We start from the raw sequence: 26,113 nt of genomic DNA on the forward strand, positions 1-26,113 counted from the left end.
CAATGTGATTGACTCTTAACTGCCCTCTGAAATGGCAGCTCACCACCTCCTTCTCCAGGGCAATAGGGATGGGCAATAAATGCTGGCTTTGCCAGCGATGCCCACAATATCCCATGAATGAATTTTTTAAAAATTGCTGAAATTAATAGAAAGATTAATTTTTAAGTACTGGAAGTGTGAGTCTTGACAAGGTATTTGGTCACAACCCTAACTTGTTCTCTTAATTCGACCAGTTAAATATTCCATAGGCACATTCCGAGGTCAACTCGAGACTAATTACTGTTGTTTATGGAAGATTCTCCAGATTGGTAGGTGTTTAGCCCATCTTCTCGGGGAGAGGTCAGGTTATCTCCAGGCCAGGGAAACCAACAGGAAATGTTTAGCTTTCTCCATTTACTTTGCTGAAAAAAGAATGTTCAATTGTGATTTGTTGACATCTTTAATATGTCTTCTGCAGTATGACAGATGCGAGGGCCATCAGTCGAATAGCCTCCCAACAATCATGGTCTTGGCTCCTACTTGAAGAATGACCACTTCGGTGAGATATTGGCGAGCAGCCAGCACCCACAGAAATGTACGCCAGCTAGTCTGGAGGGGGGAACATCTAAGCTCAGTTGGTAGCACTCTTGCCTCTGAGTCAGAAAACTGTGGGCTCAAGCCCCACTCGAAGGACTTGAGCACATCATCCAGGCTGATGCTCCAGTGCATTACTGAGGGAGTGCTTCATCTGTCAGAGGTGCCGTCTTTCGGATGAGTCGCTAGACTGAGACGTCTGCTAGGGAGAGGGTAAAAATCAGGCAGGATGTGCACACAGCTGAATAGCCTGGTCACACTCCGTGCCTTTAGGACAGGGGCAAAAAAACCCTAAAGTGTACAAAACAAACCGAATTTCAAATGTTAGCCTCAATCGAGCATACATACAAACACGTTTTTCTTTAAATAGATTTATTACACATTATGTACAGAAACAGACAGTTCAGTGCAAGGCACAATTTCACAGTTCTAAAGCTAACAGCGTATCGGTGCAGGTGACCTTTCACATCCTTCAAACTGAAACTTTCAAATATTACCGATAATAAATTTTGTTGGTTGTACTTAAATCATGTCTTCGCGTAACCGGCAATAGTCCAATTCAAAATAGGCCTTTTGACATTTTAACTACTGAAGTAGCTACACTTTTGGCATTTAAAAGCAAACTGGGTAAGAATTTGAAAAGGAGGAAGGTAAAAGTATGAGAGGAAGGGGCGGGGAAATGGAATTAGATGAAATCACTTCAGTTGAAGAGCACTGGTGAGGTGGAACAAACGGCCTCCCTGACTTGTCATTTCTGATTCGACTTAATATTTGTTCATTCTTTTTTAAATTCCGAGGTCACCCCTTATAGTTGTTACTATAAAAAGTCCAGCACATTTTTATAAACAAGAAAGATAAATTGCATGTTAATATCAGGGAGATTAAGATTTCATGTGTTTTGTGTACACTGGCGATACCAATTTTAATAAGCAGCTTATATTCAGAACTATGCAAAAGATCGGAGTAACACCACACGAAATGGGAAACTCACTGAGAACCTTAAAAGCGTCTGCTTTGGGATGGTCCACTGCGATACTGATCCACACAGATCGTCAATGTCCCAGACTCCATGCTTGCTCTGTCCCGAGTTACCTGATCACACAGGGCAGGTGACCGGGGGGGGGCTACAATTGGTATGGGTATGGAGTATAAAAGTAGGGAAGTTTTGATTCAACTGTACAGGGCGCTGGTGAGACCGCACCTGGAGTACTGCGTACAGTTTTGGTCTCCTTATTTAAGGAAGGATATCCTTGCATTGGAGGCAGTGCAGAGAAGGTTCACTCGGTTAATTCCTGGGATGAAGGGGTTGACGTATGATAGGTTGAGCAGGTTGGGCCTATACTCATTGGAGTTTAGAAGAATGAGAGGTGATCTTATTGAAACATATAAGATTCTGAGGGGGATTGACAGGGTAGATGCTGAGAGGTTGTTTCCCCTCGTGGGGGAATCTAGAACTAGGGGGCATAGTTTCAGAATAAGGGGTCGCCCATTTAAGACGGAGATGAGGAGGAATTTCTTCTCTCAGAGGGTCGTGAATCTTTGGAATTCTCTACACCGGAGAGCTGTGGAGGCGGAGTCATTGAATATATTCAAGGCGGAGATTGACAGACATTTGAACTACAGGGGAGTCGAGGGGTCTGGGGAGAGAGCGGGAAAGTGGAGTTGAGGCCAAGATTGGATCAGCCATGATCTTATTGAATGGCGGAGCAGGCTCGAGGGGCCGATTGGCCGACACCTGCTCCTGTTTCTTATGTTCTTATGTCTCAAACACCCCTGGGCTCGGGAGCGGCAAAAATCAGCAGGGGATCCCACTCCTAATTTCTATTTAGTCGGTCCCGCTGGAAAGTGCGTCAGGGCAGACAGTATTAGGCTTTGCTGTAATTCTGTTCACCCACCACTCCCCACCATGCTCGAATATTGGCCCAAACATTAAGAACAACCACTTGGCTGAGGTACCAGAACCCAGGAGTTAGTGCCTTCAGGAAAGCAGAAGAGAAAGTTGGGGATATAAAAGATGTGTTAGCTGAGTATTTTAAACGTTAGGATCTATTAATAAGTACACCACCTCAAACACCTGCCGCACGGATCACGGGTATTTACAGAGGTTACGAATGTTTTCTGGACAGAATACTGCTGGCCCTTCTGATCATGCAGCTTTGGTATAAAATAAAACTGATTTAATTCAAATGGATCCTCGACATTCACAGTGCAGCAGTTTTCCTCTAATTAATGGCATCGCAAAACTTCGTATTCAATCCTTAATCTACAGCATATTCTGAAAGAGAAGGATAAATGTTTCATCTGGAATCCTGTCAGATAAGGACGGGTCTCAATGCAAAATATTAACCTACTTTTTTTCTCCTTCAGGTGCTGGACATTTCCATTGTTATTAACCCAGATTCCCAGTATTCCTGGTATTTCCTTTTATCTCTGCGCGACCTCCTCTCCCCAATTTTAATATCTGACAAACATAATTTCCAGTTCTCCAGATCCATTCCATTCAGTAATTGGTGAGGTCTCATTGAGAAAACGATGAGCATGCTTTACGTTCTTGGCTGTCCAAGAGGGAAAGGAAATGACTGGTCACGGGGGGACAAGTGAACCCAGCACGGAAGTTCCAATGGCAGCTTTAGAAGGTGGGGGGGGGGGGGGGGGGGGGGGGAGGGAGTTGGAATCTCAGACAAATTCTCCTGGGTAAGGTTATTGAATTCCCTTATTCAGAAATGTTCTTTTAAGAGAATTATGGTTTAACCAGAGACAGCTGACTTCACACATTGTACTTGGACAGTTCTTGGGGCGGGGGGGGGGGGGGGGGCTGAATTTACAAACGTACAGGCGAGGACCAATGTTCGCTGTGAGTTGCACTTTGTTCTGCGCGGCCTCTTTCTTTTAATGCGCGGTCCCTTTAAATTTCTGCGCATGCGCGGTATTTACAGTGTAAAAGCAAGTGAGTGCGGGACCTTTCAAATTACTGCGCTGCCGTGCGCACAGCTTAGCGGGAAAATTGGTGCGGACAGGAGTCAGCTCAATTGTGATGCTTCCCATGGTGAAATAGCCTCAATGTGGTTAGTCATCTCCCTTAAGAGATTGAGCGGGTTGGGCAGAGTCGATGATGGGGCAAATTGTAGGGAGTATGTTTAGTGAAGACTTCAGACCAAGTGTATTACATTCCATAGCATCCCCTCTCTTCCCCAGTCCCAGTGCAGCCTAATTTAGGCTGTCATCTTGACTCAGTGGTAGCACCTCTGGAGTCAGAAGGTTATGGGTTCAAGCCCCACTTCAGGACTTGAGCACATAATCAAGGCCAACAATACAGTGCAGTACTTGAAGTAGCGCTGCACTGGCGAAGGTGCCGTCTTTTGGATGAGACATTAAATCGAGGCCCCATCTGCTCTCTCAGATGGATGCAAAAAAAAAAAAAAATCCCATGGCCACTATTCAAAGAAAATCAAGGGAGCTCTCCCCGGTGTCCTGGGCCAACATTTATCCCTCAACCAACACCACCATAAACAGATTATCTGGTCATTATCTCATTGCTATTTGTGGGAGCTTGCTGTGCACAAATTGGCTGCCACATTTGCCAGAGAGGGCAGCAGTGACTACACTTCGAAAGTAGATCATTGGCTGTAAAGCACTGTGGGACGTCCCGGGGATGTGAAAGGCGCTATATCAACACAAGTTCTTTCCTTCTAATCTCCAAACTCAAGTTTTCTTCCAAAAACTGTTCCGAGTGCAATGTGAATCCAGCTCTCTCTCGGGCTTTAGTCGAGGCCAATGTCTTGCACATTCTTTGCTTCTGCTTCTTGAGCTGGAATCCATTCTGTCCGGTCCCCAAATACGAGTTACATCCAGTCAAATTCCTCGGCCAACCAACCAAACAATGGAGCTCCTTAGAGCCAGCTCACTAATCACACTTGCACACTGCCATTTTATAGGCTCAATACCTCCAAAAATACTTGGCCACGGGCGAAGGTTTAAATTTCAGAACGCGCCCGAAGCTTCTTCAGAAGTTAGTGAGGTACCAGCACTCACTTTTCACCATCAGACTCCAGTCAGTTGGTTTACAATGGGGTCGAGGCAAGCTTCTCTTTCGTCTTATCTGCTAGGTTTAAGTTGGTACAGCTTGCTCCATCTCTCTCTGTCCTTGCCCTCTGCAGATCTGTTGCTGGGAGGAGGCTGGTGCATTTTTCACGAACGTGTTTCTAACAAAGATTCCAGCATCCGAGAACTGTTTGTGATGGCTGTGGTAACAAAAACAAACTTGTAGCCTGTGGGGGGGAAAAAAAAAACAGAAAATAACCAATTTTGGCTGGAGTCAAATATAGTCCCCTGGTCGACATGCAACTGTGTGAAATGCCATTTTGATCTCCCTCCCTTCCTCCTCTCCTGAAGTGAATGAGTCATGTTGGAGTGCAGGTCCACAAGGGCAGGCTGCCCTCTGGTACCTCGTCCAAATGCCCATGCTTCGTGCGTGAGCTTTGATAGTGAGCGTTGACAGGCCATTGACCGTGGGGGCAGGGGATCACAACCAAGCCTGCCCGGCCCTGACCTGACCTGACCCAGCATCCACACACTCGCATGTTCCAGCAGGGGATACTGGAGAGCAGTCAGGAATGGGAGCCCGGGGTGATTTTGTTTCTTTACCCTCCCTCGCCCAGGCACAGTGATTATAGACTCATAGAATGATTCAGCACAGAAGGAAGCCATTCGGCCCATCGTGCCTCTTTGGCAGAGCGATCCAATTAATCCCACTCCCCTGCACTTTCCCCAGAGCCCTGTAAATCTTTCCCCTTCAAGTATTTATCCAGTTCCCTTTTGAAAGTTACTATTGAATCTGCTCCCACCGCCCTTTCAGGCAGCACATTCCAGATTACAACAACTCGCTGCGTAATAAAATGTGTCCACATCTCCCCTCTGGTTCTTTTGCCAATCACCTTAAATCTGTGCCCTCTGGTGATTGACCCTTCTGCCAATGGAAACAGCCAACTGTATCGCCCCTCCTACTGTCCTGGCTGAAATTAGTTAATTCAGGACAGACCAGAGATTGAATCCAGGAGCTTCTAGTCCTAGTGTTCAGTACCACACTGGGTGGTGCATTCTCCCAGCGGGAGAGCTCAGCCATCGGTCTTGGTGACAATCCAAGCCCGAACGGTGTTTCTCATCTTCACAGCTCTCATTTCTCCAGCCTTTTTTATTTTGCCATTACAGAAGGGCAGCCCCTCTTTCATTCTCGTCATTTCAAACACGCATTTAAACCGCAGCTTCACGGGAACCCTCGCGGGATAACGGCGACGGAAGAAGCTGGGGGAAAGGCTTGTGCATTTAGTGACCCAAGCTGATGCTCGTTACCTTTCTCTCTGCCCAGGAACCTCAGCGCTGCAATTTCAGAGAAAGTGCAGCCCCCGAGAAATACCACAAGAATGACTCTCTGCGCACTGCAACTGGACGGTGCCTCCGTGGATCTTTCTAGAAAAAAGAAACATGGACAGCACTTCAAACATCACCAACAGAACAGCAACATGGGATTAGGCCATAAGATGTTACAGTTACAAAGTACGATTCTTTTTTTGGTCCCTTTTTTTCCTCTCTTTTCCCACCACCCCCTTAACATCTCCCGAAAACACTGTTCTTGATTCTGTGCAGTATCCACAGGGGCAGTCACCCGCCTTCAATGTTTCCCCCCAAGGGCGTGCGACTGCGCATCGATCAGGAGGTCCCGCGCGTGGCCGCTCACAAGCTACTGCTGGAAGATACCGTGCAGCCACGCAGCTATTTTAAAGGGACTGCGGACGGGGAAATTTTTTTTAAAAAAAGGAACATTGCCCGCCAGTACCTCACACCATTCTTTATGCGCGGGCCCCCAATAGAGAGTTGTAGCAGGTTACTCTCTTCTAGCGATCACCCAGCCAAGCCCAATCCTATCCCTCACCAGTCAAATAGCTTGTCAACAACTCTCTGGCTGTAAATGAAGAATCAGCAAGGATGCCTCAGAAGTACAGCAGGCACCTCAAAGCACTGGAGAGGTACCACCAACGCTGTCTCCGCAAGATCCTGCAAATCCACTGGCAGGATAGGCGCACCGTCAGTGTTCTCGCTCAGGCCAACATCCCCAGCATCGAAGCTTTGACCGCGCTCGATCAGCTCCGATGGACGGGTCACATCGTCCGCATGCCGGATACGAGACTCCCAAAACAAGCGCACTACTCGGAGCTCCGACACGGCAAGAGAGCCCCAGGCGGGCAGAGGAAACGCTTCAAGGAAACCCTCAGAGCCTCCTTGAAAATGTGTAACATCCCCACCGACACCTGGGAATCCCTGGCCCAAGACCGCACAAAGGAGGAGAAGCATCCGGGAAGGCGCCAAACACCTGGAGTCTCTTCGCCGGGAGCAAGCGGAAGCCAAGCGCAGGCAGCGCACATCAACCCAAGCACCCCACCCACCTGTCCCTTCAACCACTGTCTGCCCCACCTGTGACAGAGACTGTAGGTTCCACATTGGACTCATCAGTCACCCGAGAACTCATTTTTAGTGTGGAAGCAAGTCATCCTCGGTTCTGAGGGACTGCCTAAGAAGAAGAAGGATGGCTACCAAAGGCCATGAAACTGCACAGTAGCCGTCAGCACCTTTAGATGAGACCATAATGCGAGGCGAACAAAAACCAAAGCAACAGCGTAGCACACTCTGGAGAGAGCACCACCGTGAGCGACTCAAAAAACTTACCAATAGTGATGAATTCATTGCTGTTCAGTAACCGCGACACCTCCTCCATTCCTGCCCAGCTGTCACGCTCCAGCACCTGACAGAATACAAACAGATGTTGCACTGAACATGGATCAGAGAGAGCGCGCAACCTGCATTTATACAGCACCTGTATCACAGCAAAATGTCCCAAGGATCAGCACAAAGGGGAGGAAAGTAACACTGGTCAGGAGTTAAGAGAAGTGGAGGAAGTGACTAAACGCAAGGTCAGAGTTAGGCAGAGGTTTTTGAAGGAGGGGGAGAGATGTACTGAGGTGGAGCGATGTGGTGTCTGAAGGCATTGACACTGACGGTGGAGCAAGGGGAGGGTGGCAGGGGGGGTACTGCACAACAGACCAGAGTGGGAAGCACTGAGTGTCTAAGCTGAGAATGAGTGTGGCACAGCAATGCAGCAATAGACCATCAGAGACACAGATACAAAGACACACACACACGTAAAAGGTTTTTTCTTACAACCCCTGCTTACTGTTGATAACCAGTCAAAATTCAGGAATTATATTTATGCCCAACAAACTAAACCACAACAACCAAAGAAATACATTTAAAGATTTCAAGATACATAGCTTCATACAAATTTAATTAAATAGAACAAAAGGCTCTCACAGTTCAGCTTTCAATGTGTATGAGACAAGATGGGTTTATTCTCCTCGCCGTTTAGATGCATAAGGATTGCCCCGCCAAGTCGCAGATTGCGAAGAACCCACCTGCTCTATAATCTTGCAGCTCAGTGGAATGTATGCACCGCTAAATACATAGGCCATGTCCCGTGGCACCTTCAGATCATACTCTTCTTCTGTGCGGGGGATCTGTAAAGGGATGGGAGAAGATGCCGAGTGCTATGGTACGGAAAACAGATAAATCATAGACTCGTACAGCACAGGAAGAGGCTATCTGGCCCAACGCGTCTGCGCGGAAAGAGCAGGAGTGGATTTCCCGCAGTGTGAAAGTGCAGTGCTCTGAACAGCAGGCACGGTAAATTAATTCATTAAAGTGGCTAAACAAACAAGCTTATAGATGCAATAACTGCCACACTACTTAGCGCTTGTTGCCCGAGTCTGAAGCAGGTATAAAATATCAAAGTACAGAGTGGGAGATGGTCATTCTGCTCATTCAACATGCTCCCTACAATTTGCCCCGTCATCGACTCTGCCCAACCCGCTCAATCTCTTAAGGGAGACAACTAACCACATTGAGACTATTTTTTTTATTCGTTTGTGGAATGTGGGCGTCGCTGGCAAGGCCGGCATTTATTGCCCATCCCTAATCACCCTCGAGAAGGTGGTGGTGAGCCGCCTTCTTGAACCGCTGCAGTCCGTGCGGTGAAGGTACTCCCACAGTGCTGTTAGGGAGGGAGTTCCAGGATTTTGACCCAGCGACGATGAAGGAATGGCCGATATATTTCCAAGTCAGGATGGTGTGTGACTTGGAGGGGAACTTGGAGGTGGCGGTGTTCCCATGCGCCTGCTGCCCTTGTCCTTCTAGGTGGAAGAGGTCGCGGGTTTGGGAGGTGCTGCCGAAGAAGCCTTGACGAGTTGCTGCAGTGCATCTTGTAGATGGTACACACTGCAGCCACGGTGCGCCGGTGGTGGAGGGAGTGAATGTTTAAGGTGGTGGATGGGGTGCCAATCAAGCGGGCTGCTTTGTCCTGGATGGTGTCGAGTTTCTTGAGTGTTGTTGGAGCTGCACTCATCCAGGCAAGTGGAGAGTATTCCATCACACTCCTAACTTGTGCCTTGTAGATGGTGGAAAGGCTTTGGGGAGTCAGGAGGTGAGACACTCACCGCAGAATACGCAGCCTCTGACCTGCTCTTGTTGCCACAGTATTTATGTGGCTGGTCCAGTTAAGTTTCTGGTCAATGGTGACCCCCAGGATGTTGATGGTGGGGGATTCAGCGATGGTAATGCCATTTCACCATAGGAAGCATCACGAGCGAGCCGAATCCGGTCCTCACCTGTACTATCCAGCTGCAGCCACTGAATTGTGATCAGTGACATCCCCACATCCCCAGCCTAGGGGCGCTGTGCTAAACTATCAGCCAATTCAGCACAAAGTGAACCGGGGGCCCTCCTGCTGAGTATTGGTCAGTTCCACACTGGGTGGAGCACTTATCCCGGGAGACATCAGGGGAGCTTGTGTATTTTATTTTTTAAGTTTGTCCCAAATTGCACGTGCTGTTCGCTCCAGTACTTACCAGGTTCAGTCGTTTGCTCAAAGCTCTGAAATGGCTTTTCCTGGCCAGGGACGAAAAGGCATCAGTCAACTTCCCTGAAAAGAAATGATTCATAGTTCATTTAAAGGGCTAGAATACAAGGGGGTAGAAGTTATGCTGCAGCTGTACAAAGCCCTGGTTAGACCACACCTGGAGCACTGTGAGCAGTTCTGGGCACCACACCTTAGGAAGGATATATTGACCTTGGAGGGAGTGCAGCGTAGGTTTACCAGAATGATACCCGGACTTCAAGGGTTAAATTACGAGGTGCGATTACACAAACTAGGGTTGTATTCCCTGGAATTTAGAAGGTTAAGGGGTGATTTGATTGAAGTTTTCAAGATATTAAGGGGACAGATAGGGTCGATAGAGAAACTATTTCCGCTGGTTGGGGAGTCTAGGACTAGGGGGCAGAGTCTAAAAATTAGAGCCAGACCTTTGAGGAGTGAAGTTAGGAAACACTTCTACACACAAAGGGTGGTAGAAGGTTGGAACTCTTCCGCAAATGGCAATTGATGCTAGATCAATTGTTAATTTTAAATCGGAGATTGATAGATTTTTGTTAACCAAAGGTATTAAGGGATGTGGGGCAAAGGCGGGTAGATGGAGTTAGGTCGCAGATCAGCCATGATCTCATTGAATGCCGGAACAGGCTCGAGGGGCTGAATGGCCTCCTCCTGTTCCTATGTTCGTATTTAATTATATAAAATCACGAGACAGATAAACCGGCAATATCCAGGCAGTGGAAACGGGACTCGGAGGCAGCAGAGGCAGCACTGTGTTGGAGCTGCAGTGCACGGTGCCACAGGCCATGTATCAAGCTTGTGCCATACACAGCTTAGCAGTCACGGTCAGCATTGGTGGGAGAAAACGTCACAGCCAAGGAGACAGAAGTCCAGGGAGTGCATGAAGAGTGAAAACTAGTAGAAGAATTTATATGACCGATCTTCCTCCCGCGCACCCCAGATTTTCTCCCGCTTTTCCTGAAGGTGCTGACTTTTGCTGGGATACAGTTCCATGGACACCATGTGCCCTCTGATATCTTGCCCAGGTGCCCATTCTTCTTGAGTGAGCCCAGATAGTGAGAGTTGGCAGGTTATTTCATCATGGGATGCATCATGGACAAGCCCAGTCCTGTCCTCAACCCCGCTTCCACATATATGCATTGGACAAAAGAAAGAACCTGCATTTATATAGCGCCTTTCACATATAGCGCTATATATAGCGCAGGACGTCCCAAAGCGCTTTACAGCCAATGAAGCACTTTTGAAGTGTAGTCACTGTTGTAATGTAGGAAACGGGGCAGCCATAATGCGCACAGCAAGCTTCCACAATCAACATTGCGACAATGACCAAATAATCTGTTTTTTTAAGTGATGTTGATTGAGGGATAAATATTGGCCAGGACACCAGGGAGAACTCCGCTGCTGCTCATCGAAATAGTGGCACGGGGTCTTTTACATCCACCTGCGAGAGCAGACGGGCCCTCGGTTTAACGTCTCCTCCGACAGTGAAGCACTGCCTCGGTACAGCACTGGATTATTGGCCTCGATTATGGGCTCAAGTCTCTGGAGTGGGACTGGAACCCACGGCCAAATGACTCAAGAAGCAAGAGTGCTACCAACAGCTGACACCGTAAGAAACAGGAACCCACTGTCCTGTAAGACATCCTCCTCCACCGCAGCGGAGGTTGGCAAACCCAACACGGTCCAAGGGATTCACTGGTCTGTATGGGTCAGTTCCACACTGGTCGGCGTGCTTACAAACTAAACCATCAGGGAAACAGTTTTAAAAAATGATGGGGAAGGAACCATAATTTTTTATTGATGCGATGAAAATTTCAGTTTTCAAGAATCTGATGCACCTTTCATTGTCCCATTATGACACGGTTATAGCCTTGCCTGGGTCGAACACGATGTACAACACAAATAAACCTCCTACAATCTCCTAACGTCTAATATATCACAACTTCATGTTTCCACTGGCTCCTTACCGACTGCTTTGTCGGTCACGAGTTTCCCCATGGTGCTCTCCACTGCAGTCAGGGTCTCCCCTGGCTGCTGTTCTGTCAGCAGTCCAATCTGTTTCAGGTTGGCGAATGTCAGGATGTGCTCATAACCGTAACTCTGGAGGGGAATAAATGTGAATGGAGTTACAGATCAGGACAGTGAACACCAGCAGAGAGCTGTTAATCGCTGTTGGGTGTATTGCACACAATCCCTAATAAAAACATGCAGTAAAGATACGCTCGTCAACAACCCCCTAAAGCTTTAAGTGGAAACACTTGGAGTATAATCGGATACTGTTCAATCGGATACAGTGATCTGCCAGAACATGACAGCAGAAGTCAGATCCCCCACAATCCTAAAGGTCCCCATTCATAAATCGCCATTCACAGACCAAGTCCCAATTCATAAAATCAGGAATTGCAGAATCGACAGCGTCATGATATTCAATGAAGACACGTTGGTCAGGTGCCCGGTGAGCTGATGCGCGTTTACACCATGTCAGGGTGATCAATAATGGATGGCGGCCGAGGTCAGTTGTAGAGTAAATATCACCGTTTGCTTTGATCACATTAAGCCTGGGTCATGTGTCAGATCACACTGTCAATCCGGTCGCCTGTCATTTTAATTCACCGCTCCATTCCCACTCGGACCTCACCGTCCTTGGCCTCTTGTATCGTTCCACGGAAGCTCAACGTAAACTCGAGGAACAGCACCTCATCTTCCGATTAGGCACTCTGCAGCCTTCCGGACTCAATATTGAGTTCAACAATTTCAGATCATAACCTCGGCCACTATTTCATTTTTTCTTGTAATTTTTCCACTTTTTCCCCCCCCGCCCCCTTTCCTTTTGTTTCTCTCTCACACCTGGCAGCTATCTCTTGCCCTGCCAGTACACTTTACACCTAATCTCAGCCTATTACCATCTCGTCTAGCTTCTAATACCTTTTATTGTCTCTTTTTTACTTCTTTTGTTTCTTTTATTCTTTTGTCTGATCGCAGCCCTGCCTCCGATCTATCTTTTCTTTCCAGTTTTGAAGAAGGGTTCGACCCGAAACGTCAACTCAAATTTCTGTCCACGGATGTTGCCTGACCTGCTGAGTTTTTCCAGCATTTTCTGTTGTTATTTCTGTCAATTTCATTGTTGGGTAGACAATGTATCGATCAATCACGGTGTGAATGTCAATTTCACCCTTTGTTTAATGCATCAATTAACCATGAGTGAATGAATGGGCTGCCCTGCAGTGATGGGTACATCATGTTAGTGGCACTTAGAGCAAAAGTACAGCAGTTCCATATACAGTAATGTGCTTTTGACAATTGCGATTTAAGCACAACATCAGCATGATCACCTCCAGCCGATTCTACTGCACCCCTTTACAGCACTACAGCACTAATGCCTCCCAAGAACTGAGGAGCACCAGTAAGGGGATGTTTTCCCATCATCTCTGCTGCGCGAAAGGCAAATGTGCTGCAGAAGCAGAGACCACCATCTTTTCTGAGTGTGGGTGGGCTGAGCTGAGCCCCTCCTGCCCTCTTCCCCCAACTCCGCCCTCTCTCTCTCTCTGCCCCATCCTCCCTCTCTCCCCCTCCCGCCCTCCCTCTCTCTCCCCCCTCCTGCCCTCTCTCTCTCTCCCCCCTCCTGCCCCCTCTCTCTCTCCCCCCCCTCCTGCCCCCTCTCTCCCTCCCCCCTCCTGCCCCCTCTCTCTCCCTCTCCCCCTCCCGCCCCCTCTCTCCCCCTCCCTCTCTCCCCCCCTCCCTCTCTCCCCCCCTCCCTCTCTCCCCCCCTCCCTCTCTCCCCCCCTCCCTCTCTCCCCCCTCCCTCTCCCCCCCTCCCTCTCTCCCCCCCTCCCTCTCTCCCCCTCCATCCCTCCCGCCCTCTCTCTCTCCCCCCCCCCCCGCCCTCTCTCTTGCCCCATCCTCCCGCTCCCCCTCCCACGCCCTCTCTCTTCCCCTCTCACTCTCCCTTTCTCTCCCACCCCTCCTGATACAGGGCAGTTTCTCCCATTGTTGTAAGGTCCTTCCCAGTCACTGAGGAAGGGCAGATGGCCAAACACAAAGTTGCAAACCGCAGCTTCTAAGCCAAGTCCTGGGTAACATTCCTCCCTCAACCCCTAGCATCAAATATGGCTCAGTGGGCAGCACTCACTTTGGCCTCCGAGTCAGAAGGTTGTGGGTTCAAGTCCCACTCCAGAGACGTCAGCACATAATCCAGGCCGACACTCGAGTGGTAGGACTGGAGTGAGAAGGTCCACCATCGTCCCAATGTTGCCCCCCAGCCCAAAACTAAATAAATCCAAAGGGCTCCGACTCACCATCACTGGTGTAACAGTGACAGCTTCCTTTGCTTACCTGCAGATACTGAGTTTTCAATGAACGATAATCCTTGGAAATCAGACCTGAGGGGAAATAACCAGAAATACAAACACACGAGATGGTGATCAGAAAAAAAAATTGCAAATGCTGAAAATCTGAAATAAAGACAGAAAGTGTTGCAGTACATAGTGGGCCTGCCAACTTCTATAAAGAGAAAAGTCAGGGTAATGCTTCAGGAAAAGATCCTTCGTTAGAGAAAAGATCCAGCTTCTTAGAGCAGAGACGGTTAAGGGGAGATTTAATAGAGGTGTTCAAAATTATAAGGGGTTTTGATAGAGTAAACAGGGAGAATCTGTTCCTACTGGTAGGAGGGTCAGTAACCAGAGGACACAGATTCAAGATAACTGGTGAAAGAACCGGGGTGGGGGGGGAGATGAGGAAAACACTTTTTCCGCAGCGAGTTGTTGTGATCTGGAACGCGCTGCCTGAAAGGGCGGTGGGAGCAGATTCAATAACAACTTTCAAAAGGGAATTGGATAAATACTTGAAAAGGAAAAATTTGCAGGGCTGTGGGGAAAGAGCAGAGGGAGTGGGACTAATTGGAGAGCTCTTTCAAAGAGCCAGCACAGGCACGGTGGGCCGAATGGGCTCCTTGACATAAGAAAACTACTAGGCACTTGGTCTGAGTATTAAACAAGGCTTTAATCAACTGTTTTACAACATGGAGGTCTAGTTGTGTCCTTCACTAGTTCCTGTTAAAGAATGTCCTGAGCAAGCTGGGCCCATGCCCGAGTATTTATACTCTCCCTGGACAGCGCCACCCGCAGGCCGCCCAGTATTATTTCATAAGTCATTTTCACATGAATGACAAGATTCATGTCACTCCTTCTGTGCTGTAAGAATCTATGATTGGAACATGGTCTCCAGCTGAAAGATTAAGCTGCCTTTTTTTCTTTTCAGATGCTGACGGACCTGTTGTGTGGTTGTAGCATTTTCCGTTTGTATTTCTGCGTTCAATGGTTTCTCGTTAGTATTTTAGCGTTTCCCCCTCCACCGTAGGTGTTGGCTGCCTTACCGGGGCACACTGCCACAGGTGGCAGTTGTACCCTGGATCCTCACTTATGTAGCCATTAGCCATGATTCATGTGCAAGCCTCGATAGTGAAAGTTGATGAGCTGTGCAATGGTGGAAGACATTACAGCCAAACAGGAGCTGGTCCACACCTGGTGCCCACACTCATGCACTCATGCCCAAGGTGCTGCAGGGATTTGGAGCAGCAATTGAAGCTGGGCCCTGCCTATTCTGTACGGCTCAGAGAAGGTGACTTTACCTTTAAGCCTGCGGATGGGCAGCATTTAAACTCCAGCACTATCCTGTTCAACTGTGTCTTTTGCCTGGGCCATCAAGTAGACTGGCAGGCCACTCTATAATGTTACTGTGTATGGTGCTTGAGTAATATATAGCGCTGATCGTCTCACTAGGATATTATTGCCCTTGAGAGGTGTGACTCCAGGTATCAGGCATCTAATACGATAGCAAAATACTGCGGATGCTAGAAATCCAAAATAACAACAGAAAACGCTGGAAAAACTCAGCAGGCCAGGCAACATCCGTGGAGAGAGAAACAGAGTTAACGTTTCAGGTCGTCAGAACTGAGAAAAAAAGCAGGAAATGAAACAGATTAAAAAGCAAGTTTGGGGGCTAGGAAATGGGGGAGGGGATGAAAGAACAAAAGGGAAGGTCTGGGGGAGGTGAAGAGACATTAAGAGATATTCAAGGCGAGACGAGATGGTAATAGGACCGGTAAAGAAACCTTTATAATCGTTTCATGTCCAGCTTTTTTCTCAGTTCTGATGAAGGGTCTGCGACCTGAAACGTTGACTCTGTTTTTCTCTCCACGGGTGTTGCCCTGGCCTGCTGAGTTTTTCCAGCATTTTCTGTCGTTATCAGGCATCTAAGTTATGCCAAGGTTAATGAAGCTGGGCTTGTTTTCTTTGGAAATGAGGAGACTTCAAGGTGACATAGCTTGAAGTTTTCAATATTATGGAGAGAATTAATGCAGACAAATTATTCACAGTGGCCAAGGACACAAATACCAGAGGACACAAGCTACACATTAGGATGTTAGGAGTAAAACGGGAAGTCATGCAGAACTTGTTTCTTATACCGATGGTAACAGGGCTGTGGGATAAACTACCAGGGAAGGACACTGAATATTAATGGGTTCAGGAGACAATTACATGTGAAAAGAGAGACTTGCATTTCTATAGCGCCATTCACAACCTCAGGACGTCCCAAAGCGCTTTACAGCCAATTAAGTACTTTCTGAAGTGTAGTCACTGTTGTAATGTGGGAAACACGGCAGCCAATTTGCACACAGCAAGCTCCCACAGACTGCAATGTGATAATGACCGGATAATCTGTTTTAGTGATGTTGATTGAGGGATAAATATTGGCCCAGGACACTGGGGAGAACTCCCCCCTGCTCTTCTCCGAAATAGTGGCCGTGGGATCTTTTACATCCACCCGAGAGGACAGACGGGGCCTCAGTTTAATGTCCCATCCGAAAGACGGCACCCTCTGACAGTGAGGCGCTCCCTCAGCACTGCCCCTCCGACAGTGCGGAGCTCCCTCAGCACTGCCCCTCCGACAGTGCGGCACTCCCTCATTACTGCACTGGGAGTGTCAGCCTGGATTTTGTGCTCAAGTCCCTGGAGTGGGACTTGAACCCACGACCTTCTGACCCAGAGGCGAGAGTGCTGCCCACTGAGCCACGGCTGATACTTTTGTAGAGACAATGAATTGAGGAATGGAGGGTTGAAAGCGCAATTGGTCTCTCAATAAGGGAAGTGTTTGTTGGGCCTAACAACCTGCCCCTGCTGCTAAAAGTTCCTATATTCTTTCAGAGCTTATAGTTTCATGATAACTGATCTTTAAGGTACATACTGGCAGAGTTCTTACTTAAGGAATGATTTAGAGGTCAAAGGTTTTGGACTCACCGCTTTCCGTCAGGGAAAGGAGACACATCAGCCGAAGACTCTCGATTGGGGAAATCTGAAAGATCAAAATGAGTCAGGAGAGAGCAGAAATAAACGGGACCTGTGCAGGAAATGTTGGCGTGCAGGTTTTGCAATGTAAAATAGCAAGATCAGAAGAGTCAGTCAGTCATTCTTCACCAAAGAGTTTTCTTCTCCTTACCTCCCAATCAAGAAATCCAATCGGGAATTCAGGAGAAACTTCTTTACCCAGAGAGTGGTGAGAATGTGGAACTCGCTACCACAGGGAGTGGTTGAGGCGAATAGTACAGATGCATTTAAGGGGCGGTTAGACAAGCACATGAGGGAGAAGGGAATAGAGGGTTACGCTGATAGAGTTAGATGAAGAAAGACGGGAGGAGGCTCGAGTGGAGCACAAACGCCGGCATGGACTGGTTGGGCCAAATGGCCTGTTTCTCTGCTGTATATCTGATGTAATCCTACGTAACCAAAAGCACGTTCCCTGGTCTGTTTAGCTGCTTTTGCTATCAAACCATTAGGGAATCGGTGATCTTATAGAAGAGATTGTTAACAAAGTTTTAGCCCACCCTCCAAGAGTACGCTCTATGGAAATGACAATTGTAGATAGTCCATAAAACAAGTCCATTCTGGCCATTTTACTGTGAGGTATGAACATCACCAACATGTGTTTGTGAGATTCACAGTGTTTAGCTTTACTGTGTCTCTAAATGAAAGCACCTTCCCCTGTATTGGTGTGTGTTCATTACTGACTGGTGACTTTTCTTGTATCTTTGCACAATGATTACTCAATTAATAATACCCATTACATCCATTATATTGATCACTCGCTCGTACCCAAGCATAATTCCTAATATATGTGTCTTATCCAGCTACTCAATCCAGTATCCCCTGTGCCTGTCTAAGGGACTGGCTGAAACTGAACACCTCCTGAGCCTGCCCGACCAGCCTAACTCAAAGCCAATACCTCCTGAGCCTGCCCGACCAGCCTAACTCAAAGCCAATACCTCCTGAGCCTGCCCGACCAGCCTAACTCAAAGCCAATACCTCCTGAGCCTGCCCGACCTGCCTAACTCAAAGCCAATACCTCCTGAGCCTGCCCAACCAGCCTAACTCAAAGCCAATACCTCCTGAGCCTGCCCGACCTGCCTAACTCAAAGCCAATACCTCCTGAGCCTGCCCGACCAGCCTAACTCAAAGCCAATACCTCCTGAGCCTGTACGACAACTGTATAACTTCTGTTTGCACAGAGGTACCTTAACCTCACTACCTCCTGTACTGGGTGACTGAGCGATCTCAAACCACGTCTACAAGTGCACATACCTGCCTGTTAATGTGCTCCTCAATACAGCTGGTGCTCTCTCTGATCTCGAATCCCTCCAATAGTGCTGCGGAGGAAAAGTCAGTCAGTAAACAGAACCCTGACCAAAAGCACACAAAAGTAGTTCAGAAAACTGGTAAATGAACAAAAGACAAGTTGGCCTTTGGGACACTCCTTCAAAAACATACTTGCAAGAGGCACCGACATATGACAAAAGGCCCTTGCTGCCATCGGTTCAGCTCCCAAATGTTACCTATTGAAACGAGACACTCCTGGCGTTGGTGGTTGTCCCTCCTGTGATACGTCTATCATACTGTCACTGGAATTTTACAAACCTATCAACTTCCGACACAAGGAAATTCCTGCAGATGTCCCAATAGGTGGAATCTGTATCCAAATCCCACTTTTGCTCTTCACTAAGGGTCTCATTAATCACTTCAGCAGGATGACATTTGGCCTCCTCCTGTATCACAATTTCGATGATCTTTTGTGTAGAAATCAAGATTCATCGCACTGTCTCATCAAACTGATTCTTCCCCAGGAAACCCCAAACTGTGGGGTTCCTCACCTCCCTCAGTCTCGCCTTCCACTTACAATCTGCAGGCTTTTAAAAGGCTAGCTCGGGGGGACATCTGATCACTAGTTTCTCATTCGTCTCACTTCTCTCCTACTCTTCGCCACCTTGTTGGTGCTTTGTGGACCTCGGCCCCTCACCTAGGTTCCTTCATTTGTAACAAAACACCTGTGTGTGCAGTGAGCGAGCCGCCCGCCCAGCGGTTGGGAGTGTGTCTGTCTGTCTGTCTGTGTGCGCGCGCACACAGTGAGTGAGCTGCCCGCCCAGCGGTTGGGACTCTCTGTGCTTCATACCATGCTCAGACTTTAGCAGCTCCTGAAAGTCCTGTTTTGTCTTCTTTTTCATAATGGACTCACACGCTCCAATATCTAAGAGAAAAAGAAATGCATAAAAGTATTAATCGCCGAGATTCTACAGAAATTACTTACACCTTGTCCAGAACGGTAGGACCAGAGGACACGGCCTGCGCTTGAAGGGAGGGTAAATACAAAACTAATCTGCAGAAACATTATCTCAGTGAGCAAGTGGTCAATCTGTGGAGACAGTGGAAGTAGTTAGTACCGATTCATTCAAAATGCAAATTGGATGGATTTCTTTCAGAAAATAACATTTTGGGCCGCAGTATCCGAGTAATTTGCGACGTGACGTGTGGTGAGTGCAGCGTGCTCGGGAGGAACAAGTGACTTTGGACCTCTGGTTCCCAAAGCTCTCCCCCACTGGGGGTTTTCCTCGCCTCGTGTCTGGGTCAGTTGTAGACTCATTGATAGAGATTGATCGCTGTGATTAATCAACAACTCCATTATCGCTGTATCGTGCAACTACCAGGATGGGAGAAGGCCAACTAGATGGACCTCGGTCTTTTCTCATCTCGCAATTCCTATGTTCTGAAATAAAAGTAGTTTCCGTCAATTGTGTTTAATGGCCCTCTTGTCAAGAGACAGAATATGGCCACAAAAAGGGAGCTTTAAGGCAGCTCAGAAAATTAGGACTTACTTGGTATGACTTAAATAATTATTTTTAGTGGCTTAAATCAATAACAAATTATTTTGATGTTTCTAGATTATTTATTTGAATCTTAATACCTGACGTAATAAAACTCACTACGCACTTGGTTCGAGTATAAAGCAAGGCTTTAATCAACTTGTTTCAGAACATGGAGGTCTAGTTGTACTTCACTAGTTCCTGTCTTACAAAATGGGCGTGGGCAAGCTGGGCCCACGCCCGAGTATTTATACTCCTTGGACGGCGCCACCAGCTGGCCGTCCAGCGTTATTTCATGAGTAGTTTCTTTATGATGATGAGATTTATAACAATAATACCCAAGAACTTAATAGCACCAGGTGACATTACTATACCTGTCCGGTCTCTCACTCCTAGGAAAGGCCTTCCAAACCCCTAGGTTATGGGCCCAACGCACATTAAAGAGCCATAGTTAAAGAAAGGGCTCCGACTCAGGTGCACGAGTGCCACCAATAGTTAATCACCTGTGGCACAGTGTTCCTATACGTGACTCCAGGCCAGCCTCTCGTGTACTTACGAAGACTCAGTAATCGATGTTCCTGCTTCAAGTTCTTTAGTTCCTGAGATACAAAGTCTTTCATCTGTTTAATGTCCATCCCTTGGCGTTTCTGTGTGGAACAGCAAAAAGAAGCCACTCAGGACCTGGTCTATGGCACTCACACATGGAAATGTCCCTTTCTTCTTTTCCAATTTTCTCGCCTCCTCTCCTGAAGGCGCTGATTCTTGTTGGGGTAACTCGCACCCATCACCCCCTGTGCTCGCTGACCTACATAGGCTCCCGGTCCAGCACCGCCTCCATTTTAAAATCCTCATCCTTGTTTTCAAATCCCTCCATGTCCTCGTCCCTCCCCATCTCTGCAACCTCCTCCAGCACTACAACCCCCCACGCTACCCCCCCCACCCCCAAGATCTCTGTGCTCCTCCAATTCTGGCCTCCTGCACATCCCCGATTTTAATCGCTCCACCATTGGCGGCCGTGCCTTCAGCTGCCTGGGCCCTAAGCTCTGGAATTCCCTCCCTAAACCTCTCTGCCTCTCTACCTTTCTCTCCTCCTTTAAGACGCTTCTTAAAACCTACCTCTGTGAACTTCCCCACCCGTCCTAATATAGCCTTGAGGGGCTCGGTGTCAAATCTTGTTTGATAATGCTCCTGTGAAGCGCCTTAGGGCATTTTACCGTGTTTAAAGCGCTAGATAAAGACAAGTAGTTGTTGGGGCATAGTTCCACGGTAACTGCCAAATTGATCCCTCTTCATGTATGAACCTGGACAGAGAGAGTCAGCAAGTCTGGAACCAGGAGTGGCACCATTACTGAGCCTGATCCTGTCCCCACGTGACCTCTACAGTCACACGCCTTCCAGCAAGAGTCACTGGACAGTGAGCCCAGCCTGCCTAGCTCATGGTGCTGAATGCTGCCCCAACTCTGATCAGCACAGGGCAATAATCTAGACTGCAATCTCCTGCTCTGCACCACTCAGCATTTGACAGGATGGTGATATACTCACTGAGCTATCTTAATGGAGGCGTTAACCCACGTGTTCGGTTAAAGTAATTCGGTCGGAACACCAGCGACTGTAATTTCTAACCCAACACTGCTCAAAGTCCCGCGGGACAGTATTACTACAAATGAGAGCTCTTGTCCATCGATACTCACGTCATACTGTTTCTGGAGCCTTCTTGCTTTCTGGCTCAGGAACCCAAACACGTTGGAGAAATGCTCATTCCGAATCTCTTTGAAAACCTGTAAAAGCAGCAACGTTTAAACAAAGGACAGACAATTGATGGCCGAGCGTTAAAATTGCACATTCAACTCACTCGGTCATTGAGTCCCGATCCAAAGCCCAGTCTTATTCACCCAAAGGGTGATAGAGTTATGGAATGCGTTGTCAGGGAGGCTGTTGAAGCAGAAAGTATAAATGGGTGCAAGAGACAATTCGATGAGTTTCTGGAGAAAGAAGGGATTAAGAGATATGGCGGAAAAATTGATTAATGGGATTGATATCAAAAATGAATGGCTTTTGGGACCAATGGCCATTCCCTTCTTCAAACCCACAATCCTCACTCAATCAGGAATCAATTCAGTTCCCTTTTGAATACTTCAACTCAACGAGTGATTACTAGTCTAGGTGTCAGTGTGTCGTGAACGTCAATAGAAATCTACACAAACAACAGACAGGAAAACATCATCAACGCCTGTCCCGTACTGTGATAGTGCAACTTTTGCACACCATGACACACCACCCCCCCGCAAGAGGATTCAAGTACAGGAGCAAGGATGTCTTGCTGCAGTTGTACAGGGCCTTGGTGAGACCACACCTTGAGTATTGTGGGCAGTTTTGGTCGTTTTATCTGAGGAAGGATGTTCTTGCCATGGAGGGAGTGCAGCGAAGATTCACCAGACTGATACCTGGGATGGCAGGAATGACGTATGAGGAGAGGTTGGGTCGATTGGGCTTATACTCGCTGGAGTTTAGAAGAATGAGAGGGGATCTCATTGAAACTTATAAAATTCTAACAGGACTGGACAGACTGGATGCTGGAAGGATGTTCCTGATGGCGGGGGAGTGCAGAACCAAGGGTCACAGTCTAAGGATAAGGGGTAAGCCATTTAGGACTGAGATGAGGAGGGATTTCTTCACCCAGAGAGTGGTGAACCTGTGGAATTCTCTACCACAGAAGTCAATGGAGGCCAATTCATTAAATATATTCAAGAAGGAGTTGGATATATTTCTTAAGGCTAAAGGGATCAAGGGATATGGGGAGAAAGCAGGGACAGGGTACTGAATTTGGATGATCAGCCATGATCTCATTGAATGGTGGAGCAGGCGCGAGGGGCCGAATGGCCTACTCCTATCTTCTATGTTTCTATGTTTCAGCCACGCAATCTTCTGGAAGAGGCAAAAGCACAGAGGAACGACCCCAGGTCAATTTAGGGAAAGACTCTGGGAAGTTCCTCTCTGACCCACAAAGGTGATCAAACAAGTTCCCAGAGACCAGAGAGACTGGGAGACACATTGCCCAATACGCCACCTATCCTTTATACAGAGTGATGTCAGCCACAGTTAGGGCCTTGTCCAGTTCCCCTTTGAGCATATGCAGCAAAACCACACTCACTGCACGAGCTGGCAACTTTTCCAACAGTTGACGACTCCCTTGTCAAAAGAAGTATTTCCTGCCATCTGAACTAGCTCTACACTCGGGTCTCTTTTACTCACTTCCTCATGTCCTACCTAACCTATCGAACTCAAACAGCCTTAAAATTCACAACTCTTGCTGGGGGTCTGCGTCATAGGTACCAGCTGTCATTGGCTTCCTCACCCCAGGTGTAAGCACAGACAGCGAGTGGGCACAGCCCTCTCGCCCACACGCGGAATCACAGTCAGTGTAAGTATGTGACCAAGTGAACGCTTGCATAATCAGTCACGGTTGGTACGTCTAGCTCATCCAGGACAGCAGTTTCTGCGGCCTTTGCTCTCAGGACAGGGCTGTGTGACTGCGGAGAGCTATGAGAACACAAGGATCCCCACCCTCCACAACAGAGAAACCTGGGTGAAGAGCCAATCCCCTTATTGCAGGACCCCAAAGTTAAAAAGAGCAAGAAGGGGAAAAGTATGATTAGGCAACACCAAGTGCGGGTGTCTTTTTGGGCTGCTTAGGTGCGTACCGTGAAGCCTCATGGGCCACTAGTTGCTGATACTAACAGATCCTGGCGTACTGATTTAGGATTAGTCCATCAGTGAAGCAACAGCACTAAGAGCAGCCATTCCCAAACCGCCAGGCCAATAAAATTCAATCAGGACAAACCAGCGAGTGAGAAATAGGCACCAATAGGCCAGGGTCAGCCAGTTGTCAGGCTGTACGTTGCACATTTCTGCTGTAAATGGTAGGAGAAAGGAAGGGCGAGAGGTGTGAGGAGTTCCACAGTTTTGGAAATATTGCTAAACCGTAAAACTTCTAGTTTACTTTACTGTGAGGTAAATCAGCCCAGGGTTTGAACAAATGGCTAGTTTGTTATTGAGTCTGTAGAGGTTGCGTTTGTTTTATTGTAGGACCATTGAAAGGTTTCTCTCTCTCTCTCACCTTGTCCTGAGAGTTCAGCAACACTTTCACACTCTTATCCGACGACGTTACTTCTGAGCCAAAGTCGACACTCCCTGAAATTCACCAAAACACATTCCAGTTACATTTCCAGAGAAGCACGCCTGTTCTGTACATCAGCAGACTGTGAAAGTGAGGGACTTCGACAGGGGAGATAGCTGAACTGTCCACCCGCCGACCCTGTCTGAACAGTTACACACTCCAAAACCAATTACATTCAGTCGCCTGTTCTTCCTCTACTCCCCTCTGCGGGAAACACCAACTTGTGCTGTGATACGGTTCTCCGCTGCTCGGCAGAGAGTCCTGGTACCCTGCCTGAGTCACCATTATTCATCTACGTGTGCCGTGATAGTGAGTGTCAACAGCCTATTCAAACATAGTGGTTCAATAGGCAGCTCTCTCACTCTTGAGTCAGAAGGTTGTGGGTTCAAGTCCCACTCCAGGGACTGCAGCACAAAATCTAGGCTGACACTCCCAGTGCAGTACTGAGGGAGTGCTGCACTGTCTGAGGTGCCGTCTTTCAGATGAGATCTTAAACTGAGGCCCTCTCAGGTGGATGTGAAAGATCCCACGGCCACTATTTCGAAGAGGAGCAGGAGAGTTCTCCCCGGTGTCCTGGGGCCAATATTTATCCCTCAACCAACATCACTAAAACAGATTATCTGGTCATCATTACATTGCTGTTTGTGGGAGCTTGCTGTGTGCAAAATGACTGCCACATTTCCTACATTACAACAGTGACCACACTTCAAAAAGTACTTCATTGACTGTATACATCATAGCCCAATCCTGCCCCTACCTAATGTCCATGCATGCACTTTCTGGCAAGGAGTCAATGGGAAGTGATCAGGAGTGGAATCCCTGGTGGATTGTCACCCTCACTGGGAGAATCTCCTCACCCATGGTGTGGCCCACAGACAAAACTGAAGTAAATGACCCTCTTTCTTCCTGTAATTGGTTCGGTTTGTGTCCTACTCTCGAATGCCGTCTTTCTGTCCTTTTCCGCCTCGTGTTCCTGTACTGATTTACTCAATTGGTATTTTTTAAAAAGCCGAGTGTGTGCTGATCCCCAGAGGTGAAGGCCACTGCCTGCCTGACCCATTGCCCTGCCTGACCCACTGCCTGACCCACTGCCCCTCTGCCTGACCCACTGCCCTGCCCAGTCCCCCTCTGCCTGACCCACTGCCCCTCTGCCTGACCCACTGCCTGACCCACTGCCCTGCCCAGTCCCCCTCTGCCTGCCATCAGTTACGGTCAATTCTGAATCTTACTGTGAACTCACGGCCATCAGTGGAACGCAACAAGTAGGAAAGTGGAGACTCACTCACCGCATTTAATCCTGAACACATCGTCCACAAGTCCCTCGTACACAACTTGCGAACACATAGGAGTCACGTAATCCACATCTGCAGATAAAGCACAACCGGTTTAACTATTTACAGGTCGAGCTACCCTGGGTGCTGCATCCCACTCGTGGCTCAGAGGGTCAAGGCACTGCCTACCCTGGGAAGGAGCCATATAACCAAGGAAGGTCGTAGGTTTGTTCCGAGTTTGTTGATTTTAGCCAGGGCAATAGTACACAGATCACAACTGCACTCAGCACCCCGTAGGAGCGAAAATCAGCCAGCTTTCCTGTTCCTGATCACTATCCAGTGCCTTCTGACGGTGTATGTGTGTGAAGGTTATGTTGACAAGGTTAGGTGAAGAGGAGTGGAGCATAAACACCGGCATGGACCCGATGGGCTGAATGGCCTGTTTCTGTGCTCTGTAGGGTGTGAGTGTGAGTGTGAGTGTGAGTGTGTGTGTGAGTGTGTGTGTGTGTTTGTGTGTACGTTGGACGAGTTCAGGATCCGCCTTGCCTGCGATGCCCTCCCCACCGTGAGTGAACAGTCTTTCGAGACTCGACCCCTCGTTTCAAACCAGAGCAACGTCGCCGATTAAGATACCAGAGGACGGCCTGTGGCACTCTCCCCTAGCCAGGGACAGTGCCTTCTATAGCAGTGGTGGGAAACATGGCGCAGGACAAACTGCACTGGGAAATCAGACGCTCGGAGCTGTAGGTTCTTAGCGCAGGTTCATTACTCAGTTTTGTACATTACTAATTTGCGTTACACTGCAGCACCTCTGTCAACGAAGAAAACTCGACCAATCTCAGCCTGGCGTGGTTTCACTTCATTCTCTGAGTCCTCCACAATCTCCTTCCACAGCTCATAGGTCATCTAAA

At 48.0% G+C, this 26,113-nt stretch overlaps 1 protein-coding gene across 2 annotated transcripts in view; it reads right to left on the bottom strand.

The window, feature by feature from the left end:
• Positions 1-928: 928 nt before the first annotated feature.
• The window catches only part of vps33b (VPS33B late endosome and lysosome associated), a 39,408-nt gene continuing 14,223 nt past the window's right edge, over positions 929-26,113 (bottom strand). For both annotated transcript variants that reach the window (XM_085972386.1, XM_085972387.1), the window contains 15 exons: positions 26,012-26,108; positions 25,218-25,295; positions 23,872-23,945; positions 21,446-21,532; positions 20,311-20,401; positions 19,067-19,141; positions 18,202-18,266; positions 16,864-16,918; positions 13,901-13,947; positions 11,536-11,668; positions 9,525-9,598; positions 8,037-8,138; positions 7,294-7,369; positions 5,923-6,039; positions 929-4,841 (listed from right to left, as the gene is read on the bottom strand). In XM_085972386.1, coding sequence (XP_085828512.1) covers positions 4,762-4,841; positions 5,923-6,039; positions 7,294-7,369; positions 8,037-8,138; positions 9,525-9,598; positions 11,536-11,668; positions 13,901-13,947; positions 16,864-16,918; positions 18,202-18,266; positions 19,067-19,141; positions 20,311-20,401; positions 21,446-21,532; positions 23,872-23,945; positions 25,218-25,295; positions 26,012-26,108 — 1,251 coding nt within the window. In that variant the 3' untranslated portion in view covers positions 929-4,761. The remainder of the gene's footprint in view (positions 4,842-5,922; positions 6,040-7,293; positions 7,370-8,036; positions 8,139-9,524; positions 9,599-11,535; positions 11,669-13,900; positions 13,948-16,863; positions 16,919-18,201; positions 18,267-19,066; positions 19,142-20,310; positions 20,402-21,445; positions 21,533-23,871; positions 23,946-25,217; positions 25,296-26,011; positions 26,109-26,113) is intronic.

Source organism: Somniosus microcephalus, chromosome 32, assembly GCF_052327205.1.
Source record: "Somniosus microcephalus isolate GS21.2 chromosome 32, FLI_Smic_1.0, whole genome shotgun sequence".
Lineage (NCBI taxonomy): Eukaryota > Metazoa > Chordata > Chondrichthyes > Squaliformes > Somniosidae > Somniosus > Somniosus microcephalus.